Source organism: Falco cherrug, chromosome 19 (genome assembly GCF_023634085.1).
Source record: "Falco cherrug isolate bFalChe1 chromosome 19, bFalChe1.pri, whole genome shotgun sequence".
NCBI classification, from domain to species: domain Eukaryota; kingdom Metazoa; phylum Chordata; class Aves; order Falconiformes; family Falconidae; genus Falco; species Falco cherrug.
Window position 1 is genome coordinate 27,854 of NC_073715.1, and position 21,880 is coordinate 49,733.

At 62.7% G+C, this 21,880-nt stretch overlaps 4 protein-coding genes and 1 long non-coding RNA gene across 8 annotated transcripts; 2 read left to right on the forward strand and 3 right to left on the reverse strand.

Moving 5' to 3' along the window:
* Nucleotides 1-3,389: 3,389 nt before the first annotated feature.
* Nucleotides 3,390-5,567, reverse strand: S100A10 (S100 calcium binding protein A10). Its single transcript, XM_055696540.1, has 3 exons — nt 5,387-5,567; nt 4,050-4,189; nt 3,390-3,746 (listed from the first exon to the last, which is right to left on the reverse strand). Exons 2-3 carry the CDS (start codon nt 4,179-4,181, stop codon nt 3,585-3,587), a joined length of 294 nt encoding a protein of 97 aa, XP_055552515.1. The 5' UTR covers nt 4,182-4,189; nt 5,387-5,567; the 3' UTR covers nt 3,390-3,584.
* Nucleotides 5,568-6,081: 514 nt separating this feature from the next.
* On the forward strand, nt 6,082-7,504 carry LOC129734213 (translation initiation factor IF-2-like). Of its 2 annotated transcripts, none has more exons than XM_055696538.1 (2): nt 6,082-6,642; nt 7,124-7,504. In XM_055696538.1, exons 1-2 carry the CDS (start codon nt 6,248-6,250, stop codon nt 7,248-7,250), a joined length of 522 nt encoding a protein of 173 aa, XP_055552513.1. In that variant the 5' UTR covers nt 6,082-6,247; the 3' UTR covers nt 7,251-7,504. The 2 variants fall into 2 exon arrangements, with proteins under 2 accessions (XP_055552513.1, XP_055552514.1); XM_055696539.1 differs by having other exon boundaries at nt 6,082-6,638.
* On the forward strand, nt 6,694-19,475 carry DEDD (death effector domain containing). 3 transcript variants are annotated; one of them, XM_014282715.3, is made up of 6 exons: nt 6,694-7,848; nt 12,612-12,823; nt 13,280-13,658; nt 16,998-17,105; nt 17,652-17,798; nt 17,883-19,475. In XM_014282715.3, exons 3-6 carry the CDS (start codon nt 13,334-13,336, stop codon nt 18,257-18,259), a joined length of 957 nt encoding a protein of 318 aa, XP_014138190.1. In that variant the 5' UTR covers nt 6,694-7,848; nt 12,612-12,823; nt 13,280-13,333; the 3' UTR covers nt 18,260-19,475. The 3 variants fall into 3 exon arrangements, with proteins under 3 accessions (XP_014138190.1, XP_055552511.1, XP_014138189.1); XM_055696536.1 differs by lacking the exon at nt 12,612-12,823 and having other exon boundaries at nt 6,694-7,258; XM_014282714.3 differs by lacking the exon at nt 12,612-12,823 and having other exon boundaries at nt 6,695-7,848.
* On the reverse strand, nt 15,894-17,967 carry LOC129734214 (uncharacterized). Its single transcript, XR_008729882.1, has 2 exons — nt 17,862-17,967; nt 15,894-16,102 (listed from the first exon to the last, which is right to left on the reverse strand). It is a non-coding gene; the product is annotated as an uncharacterized LOC129734214 (long non-coding RNA).
* On the reverse strand, nt 19,378-21,873 carry NIT1 (nitrilase 1). The gene is made up of 6 exons (XM_055696537.1): nt 21,763-21,873; nt 20,829-21,270; nt 20,627-20,730; nt 20,419-20,552; nt 20,150-20,275; nt 19,378-19,953 (listed from the first exon to the last, which is right to left on the reverse strand). The coding sequence occupies exons 2-6, from the start codon at nt 21,065-21,067 to the stop codon at nt 19,675-19,677; spliced, it is 882 nt and encodes a 293-aa protein (XP_055552512.1). The 5' UTR covers nt 21,068-21,270; nt 21,763-21,873; the 3' UTR covers nt 19,378-19,674.
* Between the last annotated feature and the right edge of the window lie 7 nt (nt 21,874-21,880).

Sequence of the window (21,880 nt, forward strand, 5' to 3'; positions counted from 1 at the left end):
TGGGCAATCTCGTGTGCAGTCACACACGTGTCCACATACCTCTGTGTGCTCTCACGGGTGTGCACGGGTACAGTTGCACACGCGCCTGCCTGCACCCTGCCTTGGCACCCACACACATGCACACACACGGACCAACATGCTCACACACACATGCACATGCACCCAGCCGTGCCCACACATGTGCACACACACACGCACACCCGTGTGCTCCCACACCTTTACACATCCACCTGCTTGCATGTGCACCCGTGCCCACACACAGCCCTGTCCCCCCACATCCCCGCACACACACACACGCATCCCCTGCTTGCACACACGCATGGATCCTCCTGAGCACCCCTGCCCTTGCACACCCACTCCTGCCTGCTCCCCCTGCTTGCACGCCTGCTCCACACACCACCTCACCCTTGCACATGCACACACACTCCTACAGGCTCCTACACGCCTGCACGCACACGCGTCTGCTCTCACGAGCTTCCACTGACCGCACACGCACACTCGTGTGCTCCCATGGCCTTGCACACACGTGTGCACACCCCAGCGCACTTCCATGGCCTTGCACACACGTGTGCACACCCCAGCGCACTTCCATGGCCTTGCACACACGCATGCACACCCCAGCATGTTCCCAGCTGCACGCATACCCACTCCCACGTGTGCACACATCTGCTCTCACATGCTCCTACACTCTTGCACGCTCCCACACGTGTGTGCATAGCACACGGGCACTCCCGCCAGCTCCCACCCTTGCACACACATGTGCCCCCTCCCACCCTCTGCCACGCGCAGCCCCCACTGCCCTGGCCATCCCAGGCAGCCCCCCGCCAGCTCCCCCCCTTGCACACGTACGTGCCCCCCACGAGCCCCCGTGCCGGGCCCTACCTCGCATGGCGGCGGCGGCGGCGCGGGTGGCGCGGGCGAGCGTTATAAGGGCGCCTGGGCCCCCCCGGCATCCTGCCCCCCCCCCCGGCATCCTGCCCCCCCGGCCCCACGCACTGGAAATTTCCAACTTTCCACAGCGCAGCTGGGGGGGAAACTGAGGCACGGAGGGGTAGCGCAAGGAGTGGGGTGGCCGGGGGTGCCCCCCCCGACCCCCTGACCCTGGTGAGGTGCAGTGGGGGTCTGGGCGGGCACTGTCACCCTCATCCCCAACCCCCAAGGGGGCTCCAGTACCCCCAGGCCCTGCAGGACCCTGACATTCCCAGCTGTGGGGTGCAGCCATGGGACCCCGACGTGCCCGGGTGTGGGGTGCTGCTGTGGGACCCCCCGGCACCCTGATGTGCCCACCTTTGGGCACAGCTGTGGGACCCCCCAGCACCCTGGTGTGCCCACCTTTGGGGCGCAGCAGTGTCACATCGACACATCCACCTCTGAGGTGCAGCCGTGGGACCCCGTGGGACCCCAGTGTGCCCACCTTTGGGCACAACCGCAGGACCCCGAGGTGCCCGGGTGCGGGGCACAGCTGTGGTCCCCCCGCCCCAGGTGCCATTGGGGGTTTGGGCGCTGCCAGGCCAGGGGCAAACCTGACCCCCCCGCTGTGGCCACTCGGGTGCAGGGGTCCCCAGGTCCCCCTGCCCGGCCCTGCGCCCCCAGTGTCCCTTGTGACCCCCCCCCGTGTCCAGTGTGTCCCATGTCCCCCCACAGTGTCCCTTGCCCCCGGCCCCCAGCTGCCCCCAAGGAGGCGCCTGGCCCCACCCCGGCCCCGCTGTTGTAATGGTGTGACACCCGGTCACTGCGGTCACAGGTGACATCACACCCACTCTCGGGGGGGGGGGGGTGTCAGTGATGATGTCACACCTGGTCGCTGCTGCTGGGCAGTGATGTCACACGCTGTCACCGGCCCTGGTGGTGATGTCGCACCCTGTCAGTGCCGCCAGGCTGGAAGCCAGCAGTGACATCACCCCAGCAGTGACGTCACCCCAACAGTGACGTCACCCCAACGGTGGCGGCACTTACAACAGTGACGTCATCACAGGAGTGACGTCATCACAGCAGTGATGTCACTCCCAGCCGAGGGTGGGACAGTGACATCACTCCTGACGCCCCCACCCTGGGACCCCAGCAGGGTCAAGGACAGGGGGACCAGAGGTCAGTCCGCTCCCGACGCCCGGCCCAGGAGCGCCCCCCGACCCCCACAACCCCCGCCCCCCGCTGCCGCGAGGCCCGGGCGCCGCCAGGGGGCAGTGCGGCCACCGCGGCCACTCTCACGTCACCGCCGGGGCGGGGCCTCCGCGGACCCCCATGGACCCCCTACAGCCCCCATGGACCCCCTACAGCCCCTATGGACCCCCTACAGCCCCGCCGGACCCCCTACAGCCCCTATGGACCCCCTACAGCCCCGCCGGACCCCCTACAGCCCCTATGGACCCCCTACAGCCCCGCCGGACCCCCTACAGCCCCGCCGGACCCCCTAGAGCCATGCGGACCCCGCCCCGTGCGGCCCTATACAGCCCCGCCGGCCACCCCCGCGGGTCGATGCTACCCCCTATAGCCCCTACACACCCATAGGCAGCTTCACACACCCCTACACAGCCCCTATGGCCCCCCTATAGATACGGATACCCCCCTACAGACCCCCCCACAGCTCTATAAAGCCCCGTACAGCATCTATACGCCCCTATGCAGCCCTGCGCAGCCCCTACAGATGCCCTGTATGCCCCTATGCCACCCCATACAGCCCCTATAGGCCCCCATATGTCTCCTGTGGTCCCCCATACGGCCCCTACACACCCCTATGCAGCCCCGTACAGCCCTGATGTCCCCGTGCAGCTCTGCGGCCCTATAGCCACCTCACGCGTACGTATATAGCCCTGGGAGGACACCTACACGTGCCTATACAGCCCTCTGCAGGCCTTACGCCACCCCGCCCGCCCCGTATGGCTGCTTGCGGCACTCGCAGGTCACCTATACATCAACGTACACCCCTGCAGGGGTCCTATGGGCCTCCACACCCTATAGACCTCTGTACAGCCCTATACCCCAACGTACCCTATAGACCTCCGTACAGACTCCTATACCCCCCCGGGGGCTGCTGCAGGCCCCTCTACAGCCCTGGGCGGCCCCTATAGGAGCCCAGTGCCCTCCCTATACAGCCCCCCCAGCAGCTCTGGATGCCCCCAGCCCCCCTATGGCCCCACCCACCCCTACACCCCCCTACACCAAGTTGGGGGACCCACCTCACCCACCAGCGGCAGCGTTAGGCAGCTTGAGGGGGCTGGGATCACCCCATGGGCAGGGCTCGGGTGGGCAGGGGGCTGGGGACCCCAGGGGGCTGGGGACCCTGGGGTGACCCCAAGGTGACCATGGTGGGGCTGGGAACCCCAGGGTGACAGGAACCTTGGAGTAACCGCAGGGGGCTGGGGACCCCCAGGAACGAGACAGCTCCAGCGTTAATACAAAACACCTTTATTGGGGTGGGGGGCAGCAGGGAGTGGCAGGGCAGCGCCCATGGGTGTCAGAGCAGCACCCAGGGCAGGGGTAGCACCCACGGGTGGGAGCAGCACCCATAGGGAGGCAGCAGCACCCACGGGTGGGGGAGCAGCACCCGCGGGGGGGGGGGGGGGCAGCACCCACGGGTGCTGCTCTCACTTCCTGCCCTTCTGCTTCATGTGCAGGACAAAGTAGTCGTTGCAGGCGATGGTGAGCCCGGCCACCAGCGAGAAGAAGCCCTGGAAGCCCACCTTGCCGTCCCGGCACTGGTCCAGGTCCTTCATGATCTTGTCCAGGGCCATCGGGTCCTGCTGGTTCTGCGGCACAGCCCCCGCCTCAGCACCCCGCACCAGGGGGGCTAGGGGTGACCCCGGGGTGCTGGGGAGCCCGATCCCGGGGTGCTATAGTGCGTGCTCCCAATCCTGGGGTGCTATAGCGCGCGATGCTGGCGCGCTATGGGGTGTGATCCCAGGGTGCTGGGGGGCCCAGTCCCGTGGTTCTATAGGGTGTGACCCTGGGGTGTATAGGGCCCGATCCTGGGGTGCTGGGGGGCCCAATTCCCGGTGCTATAGCGCCCAATCCCGGGGCGCCGGGGGGCCCGAGACCCGACCCCACCTCACCTCCAGGAAGCCGGGGAACTCCTTCTCCATCAGCGCCCGCAGGTCCTCCTTGCCCAGGTGGTTCTTGTCACCCGCGTACTTGTGGAAGGTGAACATGAGGGTCTCCATGGCGTGCTCCATCTGGGACGGCATGGTGGGGGCTGCGGGGGCACACACAGCTCAGGCCCGCCGTGCCCGCGGGCTGAGGCTGGCACCGCTCATCCCATGTGTGAGCGGTTTTCCAGCCACCAGGAATGACTCAGCTCCAGCTGCAGCCGCGGGTGGGGCTGGGGGACACACACACACACACACACATGTCCCGCAGGCGTGTCCCGTGTGTGTCGCCCCCCCCCCCCCCGGCTATGGGGTGCCCTAGGGAACCCCAGTGAGTCACGGGGGGGGGCATTGCGCAAAGCCCCCGGTCCCCGCCCGCGGCGGAGCACGCCCTGCCTCAGTTTCCCCGTGTGTGTGTGGGGTCACAGGGGGGGGCAGCCCCATAGCAGGCTCCCCCCCACCAGGGGTTACCCCCCCCCCCCCAATTGCTGGAGGGAGGGGTGCTGGGGCCTGGCAATGATGGAGGGTGATGGCAGCATGGGGACACGCCTGCCCCCCCTCCCCTCGATGTTTCCCCCAAGGGCTCTGGTTGGGGGGTTTTGGGGGGGGGGGGGTTGGGGGGAGTTGGGGGGGGGGGGCGGTGCCACACCCTGGCGCAGCCACTCGCCGCCGAAACAGGAACTGGCTCAGCCTGTGGCTTCGCCTCCCAAAAACTGGGGGGACCCCGAGGGGGGTGGCAGAGCTGCCCCCCCCCTCCTATTCAGCACCGGGATCACCAGCAGCCCTGCCCCAGCACCCCAGCCTGCACTTTGCCCCTCCCCCTCCCGGCAGGATGCGGCCCCCCAAGGCACAGGGGCATCTCTGGGGGAGACACATATCCCCCCCAACGTTCCAGGGGTGCTAAGGAGGGGGGAGCAGGACATGGGGAGGGGACAGGGGCCCCCATGACAGGGACATGGCCCCGGGGCCCCCTCCCTGGCGGTGCAGGGCTGCGCTCCCCCCCGGGGGGGCAGGAGGGGTGTACCCCTAACGGGAGGGGCAGGAGCGGGGTCCTCCACGCAGGGGGGATGCCTGGGGGAGCCCCCCTCTAAATGAGGAGTGCAGGATGAGCCCCCCACAAAAACGGGTGCGGGACACCCTGCAGGGTGGTGTCTCGGGGGGGAGCGGGGCAGCCTGGGGGTCCCCGGGGGGGTCAGGACGGGGGATCCCCGGGGGGGGCTGGCAGCCCGGGGGATGCCCCGGGGGGTGGGGGGGGCAGCCCGGGGGATCCCCGGGGGGTGGGGGGGGCAGCCCGGGGTACTCACGGCGCGGTGCGCAGCGGGCAGCGGCGGGGCGGGCAGTGGCGGGGCGCGGCGCCGCCCGGGATAGGCACGGCGGGGGCGGGCCGGGGGGGCTCGGGGGGGCCGGGGCGGCCCCGCTGACTCACCCGCTCCCGCCCGGCCGCGTTAACCCCTTCCCTCCGCCGGCTGTCCCGCCCTGCCCCCCCGGACCCCCCGCCCGGACCACCCGGGATCCCGCCCTGCCCCCCCCCCCCCCCCCCCCCCCCGTGACACCCCGGACCCCCGTCCTGTCCCACCGGGACCCCCATTCTCACCTACGGGATCCTCCCCGGGACCCCCCCGGATCCCCGCACCTCCCCCTCCCCCGCACTCCACCCTGCCGCCAGCTCGGCGCGTGCCGGCTAATTACAGACTAATTGGGTGCCGCGACCGGGCCCCCCCCCGCCCCAGTCCCCTACTCCAAAGCGGTGCAGAGAAGGAGGGCGGCGGGGACCCCCACCACCCATGGGGTCCTCCACCGGGTGCCTCTTCCTGGGGAGGGACCCCCCCGGACCCCCCTCCCCGTCCCCAGGGGACGCCCTCAGCCCCTCCAACCGACCCCCGCCAAGCACCTCCCCTTCCTCATGGCCCCTCCAAGAATCCCCAGGGCCCCCCAGAATCAAGACACCCCCCCCCCCTCAGCCCCAGGAAGACCCCAAGGCCCCCCCGCAGCACCGCGCCCTCTTCCTGTCACTTTGCCCACAGCCAAGATGGCGGCGCCCCTCATGGCCCGCAATCGGCGCGAAGCCGCGGGGGACGGACCCCGCCTGCCCTCTCACAAGATGGCGGCCGCGGCCCCACGTCTCCTAAGGGCGTGGCGGCCTTGCCAGCTTGCCCTCAGCCAACATGGCGGCCGCTCGCCCACGCTCCCGAGGGGCGCTGAAGCCGGCGGCCGGTGACCCGGATGAGCCCGCCCCGCTGCCCTCACACAAGAAGGCGCCGCGGTGCCCGGCTTTCCCAATAGGAGTGAAGGTGGAGAGGTGCGCGTGTCCCGGATGTGGGCGGGGCCGCGGCCCCGGATGTTGCGTCACGCTGGAGCCGCGGCGGCTGCCTGCGAGCGGGGAGCGGAGCGGACGGAGCCAACATGGCGGTGCCGAGCCTGGGGCGGCCGTGAGGGGCAGGCCGCGGCGCCCTCAGCCCGGGCAGCCCCGCAGTGCCAGCGGGGCCCGCACAGCGCAGCGGCGGCCGAGCCGGCGGGCATGGCGGGGGCGGCGTAAGGGAGGCCTCGGTGGTCCCTGTGGGTGAGGGGCCGGGCCCAGGCTATCCTCCCCCCCCCCCCCCCCCCCCCCCCCCCCGCCACCTCAGCGCGGCCCGGTACCGGGCAGGGGCAGCACAGGAGCAGGCCTCGGGCGCTCGGGGGATGGGGGCCTAGGGGGGCCCGCAGTGCCGTGCGCGGGGCCGAGCCGCTCCTCGTGGAGCCCCCTGCTCGGGCCGGCGGCCCCTCGCCGCCCTCCCCGCCCCTGCCGGCCCCGGGGCCGTGCAGGGCAGGACGGGGCCGGCCCCCAGCGGCGGCTGCCGGACTTTGGACCGGGAGGCTGCGAAGAGCCGGGCGCCCCCCCGGCTGCGGGGGGCCGGGGCCGCTGCGGCATGGGCCGGTAGCGTGGGGAGCAGAGCCGAGCGGGGCCTTCGCTGCCTTCGGGCAGCCCTGTCGGCTGATCCCGCGCTGTATTTTTCGGGAGCTTGAAGTTTAACAGCTGGGAGAGCCCAATTTTTATTTTTCAGTGTTCAACAGGGACGCAGGGCACCGCGGAGGCCGCGACGAGCCTGGCTTCTTGAGCAGGCTCCCCCGGGAGATACCCTAGTCCTAGGGAGCTGGTGGGGAGGAGACGAGCGCTGTCATTGTGAGTGAAGGCGAAGGTATGGGCTGAATTCTCAGAGAGTAACCCAGTTCAGATGACCTTCTCTTGGCTTTTTTTATTAAGGTTTATCACTTAACCCGGTCCCGTTTCTGGAGGAGGTGCTACACTAAAAAGGCCAATCGAGGTTTAATGTGTTCTGAGCACCCTGCCTGCTGCCTGGGTTTGTGAGGGCGGCGTTCAGTCCAGCTGGGAAGAAGGGAACAGGGGAGTTAGTTCTTCAGGAATGGTATTTTTAAAAAGAGAATGACCTAGGGAGTGCAGGGTGAGTTCTGGACTTTACTTTTCCTCCTCCCTGTGTCAATAAATTATTGAGTAGGGGGGGAAAAAAAAAAGGTTTTTTTGGGGAAAAAAATTAGGTGGCTTCTGGCAAGTCGACCAGCTTTAACACTGACCACCGATACCCGACGCTGGAAGTTTGGCTTCCGTGCTACAAGAGCCATACGTGACACTCTGTAGGAGCTTCCGCGGTTTTATTGGGTAGTTTATTTAAAAAGTCAAGGAGAAAAGGGGATAGAAGATTTAAAAACACTCTCTTGGCTGCTGTTCAAATCCTGGATATAAGCAAGACCAGAAGAGCTCCTCGCTAAGGTGGGTGTTCCTGTACGTGTATTTATTTTTTTTTTTCTAATGCACTAATGATTCACCCATGCCTCCTCTCCCGTAAGGAGCTGCTTGTGGGAGCCTCGTGTTGTTGAGACGGATCAGGAAAGGCTCAGTCCTCTGCACGCGGAGTCCGGCCTTGCTGATTTGTATCTCGGGTCGGATGGGCGCCTGCCTGTGTTAATAACTGTGTGGTTGGGCTAATTGTCCTGACTCAGAAAAGTTTGGGAAGCTTGGCTGCAGGTAAATCCTGATCAGGTGTCTTTTTGGTGTTGGTGATGGAAAGGGCGAGATTGGTAAAGCCGGGTGCGATCCAGGGCTCCGGCAGGCACTGCCTGGCTGACGTCGGTGCCGGCACATCCCCTGCCTGCGCTCCTGTTTCCATGGCTTGAGCGTTGCGTGCGGTTACGTGCCAGCGTAGGGGAGGCTCGGGGAGAGCAGCTTTGGGATTTTAGGTAGGATTTTGCTCTTTCCCCGCCCCACTGGCACGCGGTGGCTCAGGTGCCAGTCCCAGGGGGCAATGTTTGGCTCGGCACCCCAGTAGTAACCCGAGGGAGTTGTTCTTGTGGGGTCCATTTGCTGGTCAGCACAGGCGTTAGTGGCATTGGAAATTAGATGGGGAGATGAGTTGAAGTGAAAAGCAGTTTCTGCACTTAAAAATAAAAATCCCTCTCCCCTGGCTAAACCCATGCACCAAAAAAAAAACCAACCCCAAAAAGCCAAACCCCGGTCCTACCCCAGCACAGCTGCTAGCAGAACTGTGCGTCTGGCTCGTTCTCGTGGGCTTATGAATACTTTGTCCGGTGACGCAGCGTGGCTGAGCACTTCCTCCTCCTCTTCCTCCGGCCTTCCCTGCTGTGGGGTGGCTGGGGATGGCTGGGCATGCTCATCTTCTGCCGGTGAAACCAAATGTATTTTGCTGGACTGGGACTGGTGGGTTTGCTGTAATTGGTGGTGGACTTAGGATTTTTGTGTGCCTTATAGGTGTTATTGTACCAGCTCTGTCCCCTTGCCAGTGCTGACACAAAGTGCTGCAGGGGGGAGGTAAAAAAAAAAAAATTCTGAAGAGGACAATTAGGGATTAATCTTACTTCTCTGCTCCCTTTGATCAGTTCATCCTCTGCACAGCAGGAACCGTTTCTCCACTTTTCTCATTAATCTGTCTTGTCCTGTAACGATTTTGTCTGCTGAGTTTACCTGTCCCGTGGGCGTGATGCTTTGGGATGACGAGTAGGCTGGGACAGGCACTGGGGCAGCCGCACCATGGGCAATCTCCCATCCATCTGCCTTCCCAGGGATTGGGAAGATTTGCTGACCATGTGGCTGGGTATTTGGTCCCACGAAAAAGCAGCAGCCAAGTGGCCTTGGCACACGGCTCCCGAGCTCGTGGCCCATCCAGTGCTGTCCCAGGCTCCCAGGAGAGGAGCCAGCTGCAGGTGGAGGTTTGGGGCCAGGGCTGCCGTCCCGACGGTGGGATCCGTGCCCTCCACTCGCTGTGCATGCACGGCTAGCTGCGGGGTGGCTGAGCTCTTTCCCGAGGAAGGAGAGGAGAAGAAATGCATGCTCGGCGTGATGCTCAACTGCAGAAGCTGTTGGGAGGAGAGCTGGGGCAGCCGGAATGACTCCAGACTAATTGCTCTTTGCAAAGGCAGTTTCAGGTTGATGGCGTCTGAAGAGGAGAGGAAGAAATCTGGCTAACTGCTGCCAGGGCAGTGAAAGCAAAGCGTTGGGCTGTTTGTTTCTGTTTGCGTTTCCCTCTCTTTGGAAATCCAGCGTGTTGGGAAAGTTGGTGTTTGGGGTCTGATTCTGCCTTGGGCCTCGGGTGTCTGCCAAGGCTCCTTGGTGCTGTTCAGCCGGCTCTGCCACAGCCAGGCCTCACCGAGTCGAGCAGGATCAGGTCTGGTCTGCAGTGAAAACGCGACTAGGTGTCTCCCTCGCAGCGCACCAGACAGGGCTGGGATAGGGCTGTTCCAGAAAACTCGTCTCAAAGCCAATTTTTGACTTGAAGCTGGTATTTGTGACTCCCGCGCCCGCCTGGGCAGGACTGCGCTGTGAGGCGGTGGGTTTCTGTGGTACTCAGCCGAACTCCAGTGGCAAAAATCCCCACCACCCGCGTGGGTGAAGTCAAATGTCCGAGTAAGGCTTGGATTGATTAGCTGCGGTAGGCACCAAAAGCTGGTTTTTCCTGTTCACCTTCAATTATTTTCATGATCTTGGAGCGCTGAGGGAAGTCTCCTCCTGAGGAAAATCCACTCCTAGCGGGTGCGATCTGCTGCTGCCGAGGGTGGGCAGGGGTCTCTGCGGACGCATGTGTGGGGTCTTGTCACTTCTGCCACAGTGCCGTCGGCTAGCCGGAATACCGGCAGCTCCTCGCCCTCTGCCCGGAGATCGTTCCTGCTCCCTGCGCTCACAAGGGGGCTGTTACTTGAGTAAAATCAAAGGATTTCAGGTTTTTTTAATGTATGTGTGCAGCAAAGCGCTCCAGCCTTCCGATCCTGTGGGTTTAAGGCGGGAAGAGAGCCAAAGGCGAGGGGAAGCAGGGATCTCTTCCAAGTAGCGGCTGCTGGAATCCCCTGCTTGAAAATAAATTTAACAGCTTTTTGTGGCTTTGGGTGGTACAGCTATAAGGAACTGCCCCCCGGGACTCAGCACTTCCCCACACACATGAAGCCCGTCTCTGCTCGGTCTCTTCTTGTTGTGTTTAGGCAGCACAATGTCAAATTGCGCTTTTTTTTTTTTTTTTTTTTTTTGCTTTTTTTCCCCCTCCTCCCTGGAATTAAAAATGCAGTGTAATTCCAGGGTGGTTGCTACTAAACAATCAAAAGATAGCATCTGCCGAATTTCTGCCTTGGGTTTCTGCAGTTGGGTGCTGGGTGAACCCGCGTGCGGAACAACGAGCCGCTGGGAATGAAGCTGTTATAAAAGCGGGTCCTGGAGTACGGCGCCGGGCGCTGGTTCCTGCCCAGGTTTGGGTGGTTCCTCCCGGTTTCTCAGTGTCGGGCAGGTGGAACAGGTGCTGCCTTTGGGGACAGAGGTCGGGTTTCTGGCCATGATGCTGTAAATATCCAGGCAATTAGCTGATAAGTGGGTGTGTGGGTTTAAGTTCATGGGTTTTTATCTTGGGGCTGCTTACAGGATGCTGGGAAGAAAGCAGAGACATTGCTTTGCACCCCGTGTCCTCATTTCTTGTGTGTTTTACTCTGTGCAGGAATATTTGTAGCTGCCGCTGCAGAACCCCAGGTCAGAGCGTGTGCGCAGCCCCTACAAAACCCGGCCACAGGCACGAGCTGAGCGGGGCTGGCTGCTGCTCGAGCCACGGGCTGTAAAACCAGCGGCACGTGGCTTCGTTTACCAGTCAACACCAGTGCCACGGCACCAAAACCGGTCTGGACGTGGCCGAGGAGTGCTGGGCACTTCACTGGCAGCAAACACTTTGGTTGCTGTTGGTGTTTTTTTTCCATTCACGACAGCGATCGTCAAGACTAAGGATGGTTTGTCTTACTGGTTTTTTTTTTATGCTTTTATTCTGTGTTCACGCAATTGCTGCGTGCTGCCTGCTGGTTGTCTGTTGGATGCAGCCGCAGCTCCCGGTAAAGGCCTCTCCATCTGCCTTTTGCAAGGTTTACAAGACCGGAGAAATCTCTTTGCTCTCTGGGATGTGCTGGACTGCAGCCCAGCATGCTCCGACTTCCCAGTGGAGATGGTGTGGCTTGGCTGCTGGGGCAGGGGGAGCGGCTGGAGAAGAACCAGGGTGCTTCATGCTGATTTTTCTCCCCTCTGTCTGGCACGGAGATGGCTGCAGGCTGTTCGTACCAAGAAATAGCTTCAGCAGAGTCTGCATTTACACGACTTTTCTACTTGGTATAGGGAAGCTACGTAGTATGTGGTGCCGTCTCCTCTGTGGCCAGAGTAGTCAGACTGTTTTCAGAGCAGCAGTCACTCAACACGTTTTTAATTGAAGCTATTTGCATTTTAACGATAGGAATTGAAAAACCTTCCATGGGGTTCTGGTGGCCGCTGGAGCAGAGATGGGCCCCGTCGAGGTCGAGGGCTCCCTGTTCCTCCGCGTGCCTGGGGCCAGAGCGTGAGTCACTGGCCGTGCCGGGAATAGACGGGAGATTCCTGCTGGTATCCCGTGTTTACGGGCGCCGCCGCCTCTGTTTTGGGAACTGTAACTAAGGCGGGCTGCTCCGCTGGGTGAGCTCGCTGGAGGGGTCAGGGGGCCGGGGGTCAGTGCCGCACGGAGCAGAGCGCCGTGGGCTTCAGGGCTGGAGCCTGCCTGGAAAACCGCAGGGGTGGGCTCGGACTGCAACCTTGGCGCTGCAGCCCCCAGTCCCGCGGGGGGGAGGGCTCTGGAGCCGTTAACCTGGGAGGGCCGTGGTTCCAGGGCATCCCCCGCAGCGTGTGCCAGCACACCGGGGTGCCCAGGGCAGGTGCCTCTTTGCCACCCAGAGCCCGAGGTGGGCTGCGGGGGTTGAAATATACCTGGGGGGGTCCAAAGCTCCCCCAGGCAGCTCTGTGGGAGCTCCCGGCAGGCAGTGAGTGCACTTTACTCCTAACCCGAGTGACTGGCATTGCCGAACGGCTTGTCACCGGCTCCCGGCGTGTCTGGCAGCTGACTCTGTGCAGTGGCACGGTGCCATCCCCAGGCGTGGGACACCTTAATGTCACCTGCTTCACTGTGACACCACTCGATCCCCAAAGGAGGCTGGCCACGGGCTGTGATTCCTACGGGTTCCTCCTCTTTTCAGCTGGGTGTGCGGCTCCGTGTGGCTCCCAGTGAAGAAACGAAGGTGTCGGTGCCGCTGAAGGAGAGCCGGGCGATGGCAGAGCTACAAGGAACTTCCCCAGGGGGGGCCGTAACCGGGCAAGAAACCTGCTGAGGCGAGGAGGGTGAGCCCCGAGTCAGCTGCTGAAGCCAGTCTGACAAGGCTCGCTCGTCTCCGACTTTGAAGCTGAACAGGTCGGGGGCCTGCTGGGTGGCTGATTTCCTTCTCCCTTGATCTTTCAGCACGATACTGGTGGCTGCGCCGAATGGCTTCATGCAGTCAGTGCCCACCGGTGCAGTGGCAGAGGGTTTTGCTGGGGCTGCCGAGCTGCCTGCGCAGCTTTTCCAGGCGATGTGGGGACTCGTTTTGCTGGGGTGGAGGACATCGGTCCTTGCCTGCTTCACAGTCTGGAGCCCTGTGGCTTGCAGGTGTCTCTGCCAGACGGTGTTTGGGTTCATGAGTTAACGTGGCAGGGCCCTGTGCCTTTAGTCTGGTACCCAGCCCTTGATTTTTGGTGTAAGATGCTCCAGTGGAGGAGAGGACGAGTTGCTGCCAGACATGGAGATGTGGTGGAGGGATGCAGAGTGGTGTTTTTTATCAAGTATCAGCAAGGAAGGGATTAAATGCTGTTGGCCATCTCTGTCTTCTAGGGTTGCAGCGCTGAGAGGAGGCACCGGCTCGGCACGTGCCGGCAGCGGTGGAAGATGGCCACCTTCAAACGGAGCCGAGCGCAAGCCTGGCCAGAGGAACGGGGCGACCGGGAGCACGGGCTGTACAGCTTGCACCGCATGTTCGACATCGTGGGCACCCACCTGACCCACCGGGATGTGCGGGTGCTCTCCTTCCTCTTCGTGGACGTGATTGATGATTATGAGAGGGGGATGATCCGCAGCGGCCGGGACTTCTTGCTGGCGCTGGAGCGGCAGGGCCGCTGCGATGAGACCAACTTCCGACAGGTGCTGCAGTTGCTGCGGATCATCACTCGCCACGACCTGCTGCCGTACGTCACCCTCAAGAGGCGACGGGCTGGTAAGTGGCGCCGCTGGCAGCCTGGCCCACTTTGTTATTCAGCCGCCTCCTGTTTCTCCTCACTGATGCCCTGGAGTTGCAGCGGTTAAAGGGCTCTGAGGCTTGTCAAGACAAACGGCTGCCAGAATAGCAGGGAGATGCAGGCAGAGAAGGCAAAGGGGGATTTTGTAGGGTTTTAGCAAACGCCCACACATTGTTTCGCGGGGGGGGTTTAAACCTCACTTGGTTTCTGGCCAGCGCTGAGGTCTCGTCCTTTCTTTAGCAGCAGGGACTTGGGCTTCCTGCTGCCTGCTGTGCAGTTCCACGACTCCCAGCTCTTCCCAGCTCCCTGCCTGCGACTCCCAGCTCCCGCTGCTGGTCTGGAGTTTTTAGGGAAATGATCCTTTCAGCCCGAATTCCAGCCTGGGGTGGAGTGCCATGGGTGATCCCAGGGCTGTGTCAGGAGCAAGGAGCTGGGTGGGTCCAGGGAGACTCAGGGCTGCTGCGCTTGACATGCTGATGGCTTCAGGGCAGACCCACTCACCCTCTCGGGGCCAAGGCAAGTTTGGGAAGGTGACCTGTGTCCTCCCTGAACTGTTGCTCTCAGTCCTGTGGTGTGCAGGATGCAGAGAGGCTGGAGTGAGAAATGTCCAAATTCAGATGGTTTTTTCCTCACCCATTTTTTTATTGGGATGCCCCAAACCCTTCATTTTTGGCTGCCTCGTTTCCCCTGGTTCTCTCCTGGCTTAGCGTTTGGCTGAGGCCCTAGCAGTGACCTGGCCCTTTGGTAATCTGGTGTTTTGGTTGCTTCGTGGAGCTGTCAGGCTGAGCTGACCCCCTGCCCTCCACCAGCTCCGGCCTGCACCTTTTGTGTTGTGTTTTTTTTGTTTCTTTTTTTGTTTTTTTTTTTTTTTTTTACCAGAACCCTCAATTTACAGTTCAAAGAACATAAGCCAGATCAACCAGAACCAGAGGAGTTGTGAAGGAGAGAGCACTTGTTGCAGGGGCTGTGTAAGGCGGCCGCTCCAGCAGGATTCAACCTCTGAAATTTGCATCTTTGCTTTAAATTAGGATAATTGGGCTTTCTTGGCAGTTTCAGGCTGCTGAGTCTCTTTGGTTTCTGCTCACACCATGGGCAATGGTGCTGTTCCCTGCCAGCGCTTGGGAAAGCGGTGAGCGCAAGTAGAGGCAGGCATTCAGAGCTCCCCGTTTTTGGGGGCGAGAGGAGGAACGGCAGCGCTGCTGTGAACAAACCCTTTGAGCTGGGAGCATGATCCGGGGCTGCCTGTGGTTCTGTCCTGCTGGGGGGAAGCTGGAGCAGGTGGCTTGGAAATTAACAGGTGTTTGTGTTTGGTTGGTTTTTTTTTATTGCTCAGTTGCTTCTTCACCAGCATCGGGCCAGGGAGGGGATGGGGACGCTCCTTTTGGTAGCAGCTGCTGCCTTGTGCCACCCCAAAATGCCAGAAATTTCCAGCCCTGGTGGAGCCTGAGCACGGGGCAGCCCTGCCCGCACCTACCCCCGCACCCGTGCAGGCTCAGACCAGATGCCGTGAGGATTTTCCCATTCTCCAGCCCCTCCTGGGAGCCTGCTTTCTGCCCTGTGCGCCACTCGTGGATGTGTCTGTGCCAGGGATGGACCCCAGGCTGTTCCCTGCTGTCGCTGCCCGCTTGGCCGCACCGCGGAGCCCCTCGCAGGGCAGTGGCACCGCGGCTCGGCCTGGGCAGGGGTGTAGGAGGCTGTTTGCCGGTGTCGCCTTCCAGCGCTCTTCCCCTGCACCAAGCCAAGAAAAACCAGAGGAAAAGGGAAAGCAGCGGGTGGGTGCATTACGCAGACCACTTATGTGGTGCCTGCACTGGGGGAGTTTTCCAGTGATGTGGATTCCATGGGGCACGTGGGTGACCCGTGGCTCCGTGTCCCCAGGTTTGTGTAGGGTTTGGGGCCTTCGCAGGAGTATTTTTGTTCTTCTTGAGCAGCTTTTTGCTTGTTGGGTGCAGAAATCCAACCTGGAGGGGCCCTTGGCTGCTGTACCTCGGCCAGCTGAAGCTAGGTGAGCCCTCCCCATGTCAGGTTTTGGCGTTTTCAGAGTGTGAGGGATGGATTGATGTTAAAACGTGGTACCCGTGTGGTCGGGGAGCTGGAGGTTGATGTTCTCGTCTCCGTTGTGCGAGGAGCGATGCTCTGTACCTGTGAGATCTTGTTCTTGTGATGTCTCCAGCTGCGCTTGGGTGGAAATGGTTTAATTAAGTGTGCAAAAATAGCATTTCAGAAAGCTTTATTAAGAAAGGCACCTTACATGTGGTTTATAATGTGCAGCGCTTTGCATTCAAAGAGGAGGGATCGATCGGTTAAAGGAAGTCTCCTCCAGACTTAACGAGTTGATGCTTGTTTCTGGTTCCCATGTCCTTCCAGGCCCCACAGCAGCCAGGAGGTCTCGTCTCCTTCTGCCTCATTCTTATTCATGGCTCTGAAAAGGAGTGAAACTCTGTCCCAGCTTAGCTCTGCGCAGCCAGTGCTGGCTGGACAAAGGCGGAGAGCAAGGGGGGGGGGCCGGGGAGACCCACAGCCTTGGCCAGCTTCGGTCCGGCGGGGATGGGAGGGACCCTGCCCAGGGATCTGAGCTCACCAAACAGGACAGAAACAACCCACAGAAAATGTCCCAGCCCTCAAAGGCAGCCTTGTTTCACCCTGTAATCTTTGCTCAGCGGCTGCTTCTGCTCAGCAGCCTGGCTCGGTACAAACCCCTGTGTCCTGCCAGTGTGTTACTTAAAAGCTTTGATTTGCAAAAGCTGTATAAATAATGTAGGCTCAACGTTTCGGGTATACACCAGTTTATCCTAAAGTGCTTCAAGCAGCTGGGTCTGTCCCGTGGCTCTGCTCCGCAGGGATACGGAGGAGGGGGAGCAGTGGCTGCACCCCCAGACCTTTGGTCAGGCCAACACGAGCCACAGGAGCTCATGTGGGACCACGGGACAGATTCAGGGCTGGTCTGAGTGATCACTGGGTGCTGAGTGGCAGCAGCATTGGAAGCGCTGCCTGCCTTGGCCGGGGTTTCTCCCGGGGGGATTGCATGTGTGCGATGCTGGCGGTCTGCTCTGAGTCCGGGTGTTGGGATTATCTATGGAAACGGCCTTTCCTGTGCTGCGGGTGGGAAGTCTTGGCTCCCAAACGGAGATTTTCCAACAGGACTGGCTGGAGAAACGGCTGCTGGACGTGCAGCTGAGCGGGGGGGGTGCAGAGCAGCTGAAATGTGCGTCAGCACTGGGGGAGATCCGCCCTGGCCTCTCCAAAGGCACCCCTGTTTGTGTCCCAGCCCCCCCGACGCCTCCTCAAGGAACCCCTGTGTCCCCTCTCTCTTCCAGTGTGTCCAGATCTGGTGGACAAGTACCTGGAGGAGACATCCATTCGCTACGTGACGCCCCGGGCTCACAGCGAGGTGGAACACGGGCTCGGCCACCCCCATAAATCAGGTCGGTGCCACTGCCAGGCTGTGGGGTTTGGTCTGGGGGGATCCAGGCTGTGGGAATTCATCGGGACCGTCCTGTTTTCTCCTTGTCTGCTCCCACTGGGAGTACAGGGACTTGCCTCTGGCTGCTGGTGACTGTTGTGTCACTGCTGAAGTGACATCTGACCCTCCTGCTGCAGGCCCTGTAGTTTGGGGGACGATCAAGCACAGAGCTTGACACCCCATAACCATGGTGCTGCGGGGAGACTGTTGGGTCTTGGGGTGTAATTTGGGGGTCCCTTCTCAGGGCTTGCACGGGTGCCAGGTGCCCCTTGGGACAAATGCCCCAGGATGGGGGGGCAACTTGGAGGTGCCGGTGCCGTGGGAAGGGGGGGAGGGCTGGACCCTGGTGTGGGGGATGGAGCAGAAGCACCCAAGTGCAGATTTGGAGCGTGAGCAGCCCCAGGAGCTTCGGCAGGGCCAGGGATGGGGAATGGCTCCTCCGAGGTGACCCCGGGCAGGGTGCCGGGGGGGATCAGTGTCCCCTAAGCCCCCTCCTCTCCCTGTGCAGTGCCTCCCCACCACCCCGTGGTCTGCTGCTCCTCCGCGGGACCCCAGATCTGTACCAAGAGGCCCGGCCGCAGCAGGACCCTCCTCAGCAGCCAGCGCAAGAGGAGGAAGTCGGCGACGCCGGACCCGAAGGAGAAGCAGACCTGTGGTAAGAGCCTCTGAGGGGGGGGGGGGTGCCTGGGGGGTCCTGGCCCCTCACCGGAGCACTCACCGCCCTCCCTGCTTCCCTCAGACATCCGCCTGCGAGTCCGAGCCGAGTACTGCCAGCACGAGACGGCGCTTCAGGGCAACGTCTTCTCCAACAAGCAGGACCCCTTGGAGCGTCAGTTCGAGCGCTTCAACCAGGCCAACACCATCCTGAAGTCCCGGGACCTGGGCTCCATCATCTGTGACATAAAATTCTCAGAGCTCACCTACCTCGACGCGTTCTGGCGCGATTACATCAACGGCTCTTTGCTGGAAGCCCTCAAGGGCGTCTTCATCACGGACTCACTCAAACAAGCCGTGGGCCACGAAGCCATTAAACTGCTGGTCAATGTGGACGAGGAGGATTACGAGGTCGGGCGCCAGAAACTCCTGAGGAACTTGATGCTGCAGACGGCTCCCTGATGCCTGACGGCTGCTCGGTGGGATCCAAGCTTTCACCTTCTCCTTATGTTTTTTTCTTTTTTTTTTTTTCTAAAAGAAAAGGAAAAGATGATTGAAACCCCCGCCCGGTACTACGTAACTCTGGGTTCGGAGCCGGGCTGGAGCCGCGGGGAGCACCGGAGGCTTACGTGATTCCTCACCCCTATCCTGTCCCGTCACCTCCTCTCTTGCTTTGTTTTCCTTTTTTTCCTCTTTTATTTTATATCCATTAAAAACAGAAAAAGGCAAAAATCCCGCCTGGGGCACCTCCGTGATGGGGCTGGGTGAGCTGGGGGGCGCTTGGCAGAGGTTTGTACCAGAGTGGGCTTGGCCCCGTGGTGCCTGTGTGAGGGCGGCTTTGCCCCCCTCCTGCCCCTGTGTCACTGTCTGGGGGGGGGGGGGGGGGGGTCTCAGCGTGCCCAGGGATGCCCCTTGGGCAGTGTCCCCCCCATTTCTCCCTCAAGTAATGTCCCCCTTGCCTCAGCGGGTTTCTCAGGAGTAAAACCACCCCAGTGGCATCCCCTGGACCATGTGCCTTCGTGTGCCCCTCCCCTGCAGGGGCCGGGGGGGAGGACCAGCGCCGAGGGATGCCCCGAAATCTGTTGTTGGTTGTCGGTTCCCGCCGCAGCTGCCTGGCTCTGTCCCTCCCCTCTCCAGTTGGCAACTGGGATAAACTGGGATAAGGGGGCAGGTTGGGGCATCCTGATCTGCCTGTTGCTGGCAGCAGGCAGCCCAGCCTCTGCCTGCACATGCTGAAGGGTGGCCAGCAGCGTGTGGTCTTTGGTGGCCACCTGCCCTGCGCCCTGGCTCCCTGTCCCGGGGGAGCCCCCAAAATGGCTGTTCACCCCCCCGCAAACTGCTGCCTGTGGCTCCCCAGTGTGTGTGGGGGGTGTGGATGGTTTGGTTTTGTTGTTTTTTTTTTTTTTCTAGCTCCATCCTGGTTTTGTGGTTTTTCTCCCTGTCCCTGCTCAGCTGCTGGGGGGTGCAGACCCCTCCCAGGGTGTGGGGCAGCCCCCCAGGACTCATGGTGTGTGTGGCCCCTCCCTGGGGCACACAGCCCCCCCACCCCTCTGCTTACGGATGATTCTGGCACAACTTGGTGTAATTTCTGTGACTTCTGTATTTTTTAAACTTCAATATAACGGTCATATTCCCTGTGTAGCTTTCGGGTTTCTTGAAATAAACATCTACCACAGCACCTGGCTCCTTCTTTCCATGCTGGGGGGGCACCCTGCCCCCCCCCCCAAGAGTGCAATGGGCACCCAGAATGCCAAGGGGACACCCAGCTGTGGCACGGGAGAGCCCTGAGCACATCACGCTGCTGTGTTTTGGGGAGAAACTGCCTGAAATGGAGTAAATCTGACCCTGCTACAGATTCCACTGTGGCAGGGAGGGGCTCATGGTGCCGGCACCAACCCTGCGGCCGCCACGGTGCCGTAGAGGTCGGGCCGGCGGTGACCGTGCACTGGGATCTCCCGGCGGATGCGGTGCAGGTAGTCGAGGTCTATCTCAGCGTAGCAGAGCCCGGGTCCCTCGTGGCACTGGGCCACCACAGCACCCCAGGGGTCCACCACCAGCGCGTGGCCGTAGGATGTCCGGCGCTCGTGGTTTTTCCCAGTCTGGGCGGCTGCCACCACGTAGCACTGGCTCTCGATGGCCCGGGCCCGCAGCAGCACCTGTAGGGGGACGTGGGGCTTGGACGGGGCCACTACAGCGGGGCTGGCTGTGCCACCTGGCCCTTAAATACCAAAACAAGAGGGGTTTTATCTTAAATTTGCCCCTCTCAGCTGCAGGATTTGTCCCTGCCAGCTTGGGGCTGCAGGCAGCTGGCGTGAGGGCTCAGCCACAGTGTGTCCCCCGCCCCACGCTCACCTCCCAGTGCGCCGAGCCCGTGGGAACAGTGAAGGCCGAGGGGTAGGTGAGGATCTCGGCACCAGCACGCCGCAGCGCCAGCGAGATCTCAGGGAAACGCAGGTCGTAGCAGATGGAGAGGCCGAGCTGGTGGGGACGAGGAGGGGACGTCAGTGAGGATGCAGTGCCCAGCCCTGGCAGAGGTTAGGGGACAGTGGAGGGGTCACTGTGCTGGAGCCAGGGGAGCCCCCCACCCCACAGGGACCCCAGAGGTGCCGTCTGTCCCCTACCTTCCCCGCTGGCGTGCTGACTGGGGCCACAATCTCGGTGCCAGGGTTGGTGAAGCTGCTCTCCTTCATGGTGACACGTCCCTCCAGCTCCACATCACACAGGTGGGTCTTCCTGTAAGCGGCCACAAGGCGACCTGGGGACAAGGGGGTGTGAGGGGGGCACATCCACGGAGGCCTGGGACCTGCGGTCAGCTGCGGGGGCCCTCACCTGTGGGGTCCAGCAGCACGTGGCAGTTGTAGATGCGCTGCGTGGTCAGCCAGTCCTGGCCGCGCTCGTGGAAGCCACCCAGGGACAGCCACACGCCACAGTCCCTGGGGACAGGGACCCAGGGTCACCTGGCTCTGCTGGGGATCATGCAGCCAGTGCCCCAGCGTGTGGGATGAGCACAGGGGGGTGTCCCCGCGGGTACCTGGCCAGCCCGGCATAGCGTCCCATGATGTCCCCATCCAACCCCTCGGCCAGGCTGAGGGTCTCTGCCATGTTGGAGCCGATGTAGTCGAAGCCTTCAGGGAGGAAGACGAGGCAGGCGCCACGCCTCGCCGCCTGCCGCACCAGCCCAGCGCAGGCCTCGAAGTTCTGCTCCTTGTCGGGCGTGGAGGTGACCTGGCCCACGGCCACCAGCGGCTTCAGCCCTGGGGGACCCGCCATGGCGGCGGGGGGGGCAGCTGCAGCACAGCGCAGTCAGTCCCAGAGCTGCGGGCAGCCCCCAGGGACCGCGGGCAGCCCCCCGGGGCCAGCACGGGTCACCCCCCGCGTGCCCGGGGTACCTGCCCGGGGTGCTGGTGCTGCGCAGGCATCCCAGGGGGGCCGGGAGCAGGCGGCGCAGCAGGGGCTGGGGCAACACTCTCAACCTGGGGCAGGGGTCCCCGGGGTGGGGAAGGGGATGTCACGGCCGCTGCCTGGGCCCTGTGCCGGGGGGACACAGCCCTGGGGGGGCCCATGGCTGAGGAGACAGCACCGGCCGGCCCCCACACAGGTGCCTGGGGCGGGGGGCTGTGACCTGCCACCCCCTCCTGCGCCCCGCCCCCCAGCCCCCAGCCCCCAGCAGCACCCAGGGCAGACCCCAAGTGCCCCCCCAGCACCCCCCAGGCAGCCCCCCTGCACCCCCAGCTCTGCCCCAGTTCAGACCCCAAACTGCCCCAGCACCCCCAAACCGCCCCCGCTCCGCCCCACGCCAGACCCGCCTCCCCCCAGGCCCCTTCAGCCCCCCTCAACGGCCCAATTCGGCCCAAAACTCGCCCCCGCACACCCCAATACGTCTCCTGCGCCCCCAGCTGCCCCCCAGCCCCTGCACGCCGCTCCCGGACCCCCCCTGGACCTCCCAGACGCCCCCCGAGCCATACATGACCCGCGGAGGCACCGAGGGGATGCGGGCAAAGTCCCCTCCAGCCGCGCCCTCAGCAAAGATGGCGCCGGTATCGCCTCACCGGGAAGCACCGCTGCCCTCAGCAAAGATGGCGC

Bases quoted from the DNA above. Each gene is read 5' to 3' on its own strand.
- S100A10 (XM_055696540.1), bottom strand. From the start codon at position 4,181: ATGCCGTCCCAGATGGAGCACGCCATGGAGACCCTCATGTTCACCTTC. The intron at 3,747-4,049 runs GTGAGGTGGGGT...GCTGTGCCGCAG, and splicing joins AGTTCCCCGGCTTCCTGGAG to AACCAGCAGGACCCGATGGC.
- LOC129734213 (XM_055696538.1), top strand. From the start codon at position 6,248: ATGGCGGCCGCTCGCCCACGCTCCCGAGGGGCGCTGAAGCCGGCGGCC. The intron at 6,643-7,123 runs GTGAGGGGCCGG...TTTATTTTTCAG, and splicing joins GGCCTCGGTGGTCCCTGTGG to TGTTCAACAGGGACGCAGGG.
- DEDD (XM_014282715.3), top strand. From the start codon at position 13,334: ATGGCCACCTTCAAACGGAGCCGAGCGCAAGCCTGGCCAGAGGAACGG. The intron at 13,659-16,997 runs GTAAGTGGCGCC...TCTCTCTTCCAG, and splicing joins CCTCAAGAGGCGACGGGCTG to TGTGTCCAGATCTGGTGGAC. The intron at 17,106-17,651 runs GTCGGTGCCACT...CTCCCTGTGCAG, and splicing joins CGGCCACCCCCATAAATCAG to TGCCTCCCCACCACCCCGTG.
- NIT1 (XM_055696537.1), bottom strand. From the start codon at position 21,067: ATGGCGGGTCCCCCAGGGCTGAAGCCGCTGGTGGCCGTGGGCCAGGTC. The intron at 20,276-20,418 runs GTAGGGGACAGA...CGTCCCCACCAG, and splicing joins TCAGCACGCCAGCGGGGAAG to CTCGGCCTCTCCATCTGCTA. The intron at 19,954-20,149 runs GTGAGCGTGGGG...GTCCCCCTACAG, and splicing joins CGGGCTCGGCGCACTGGGAG to GTGCTGCTGCGGGCCCGGGC.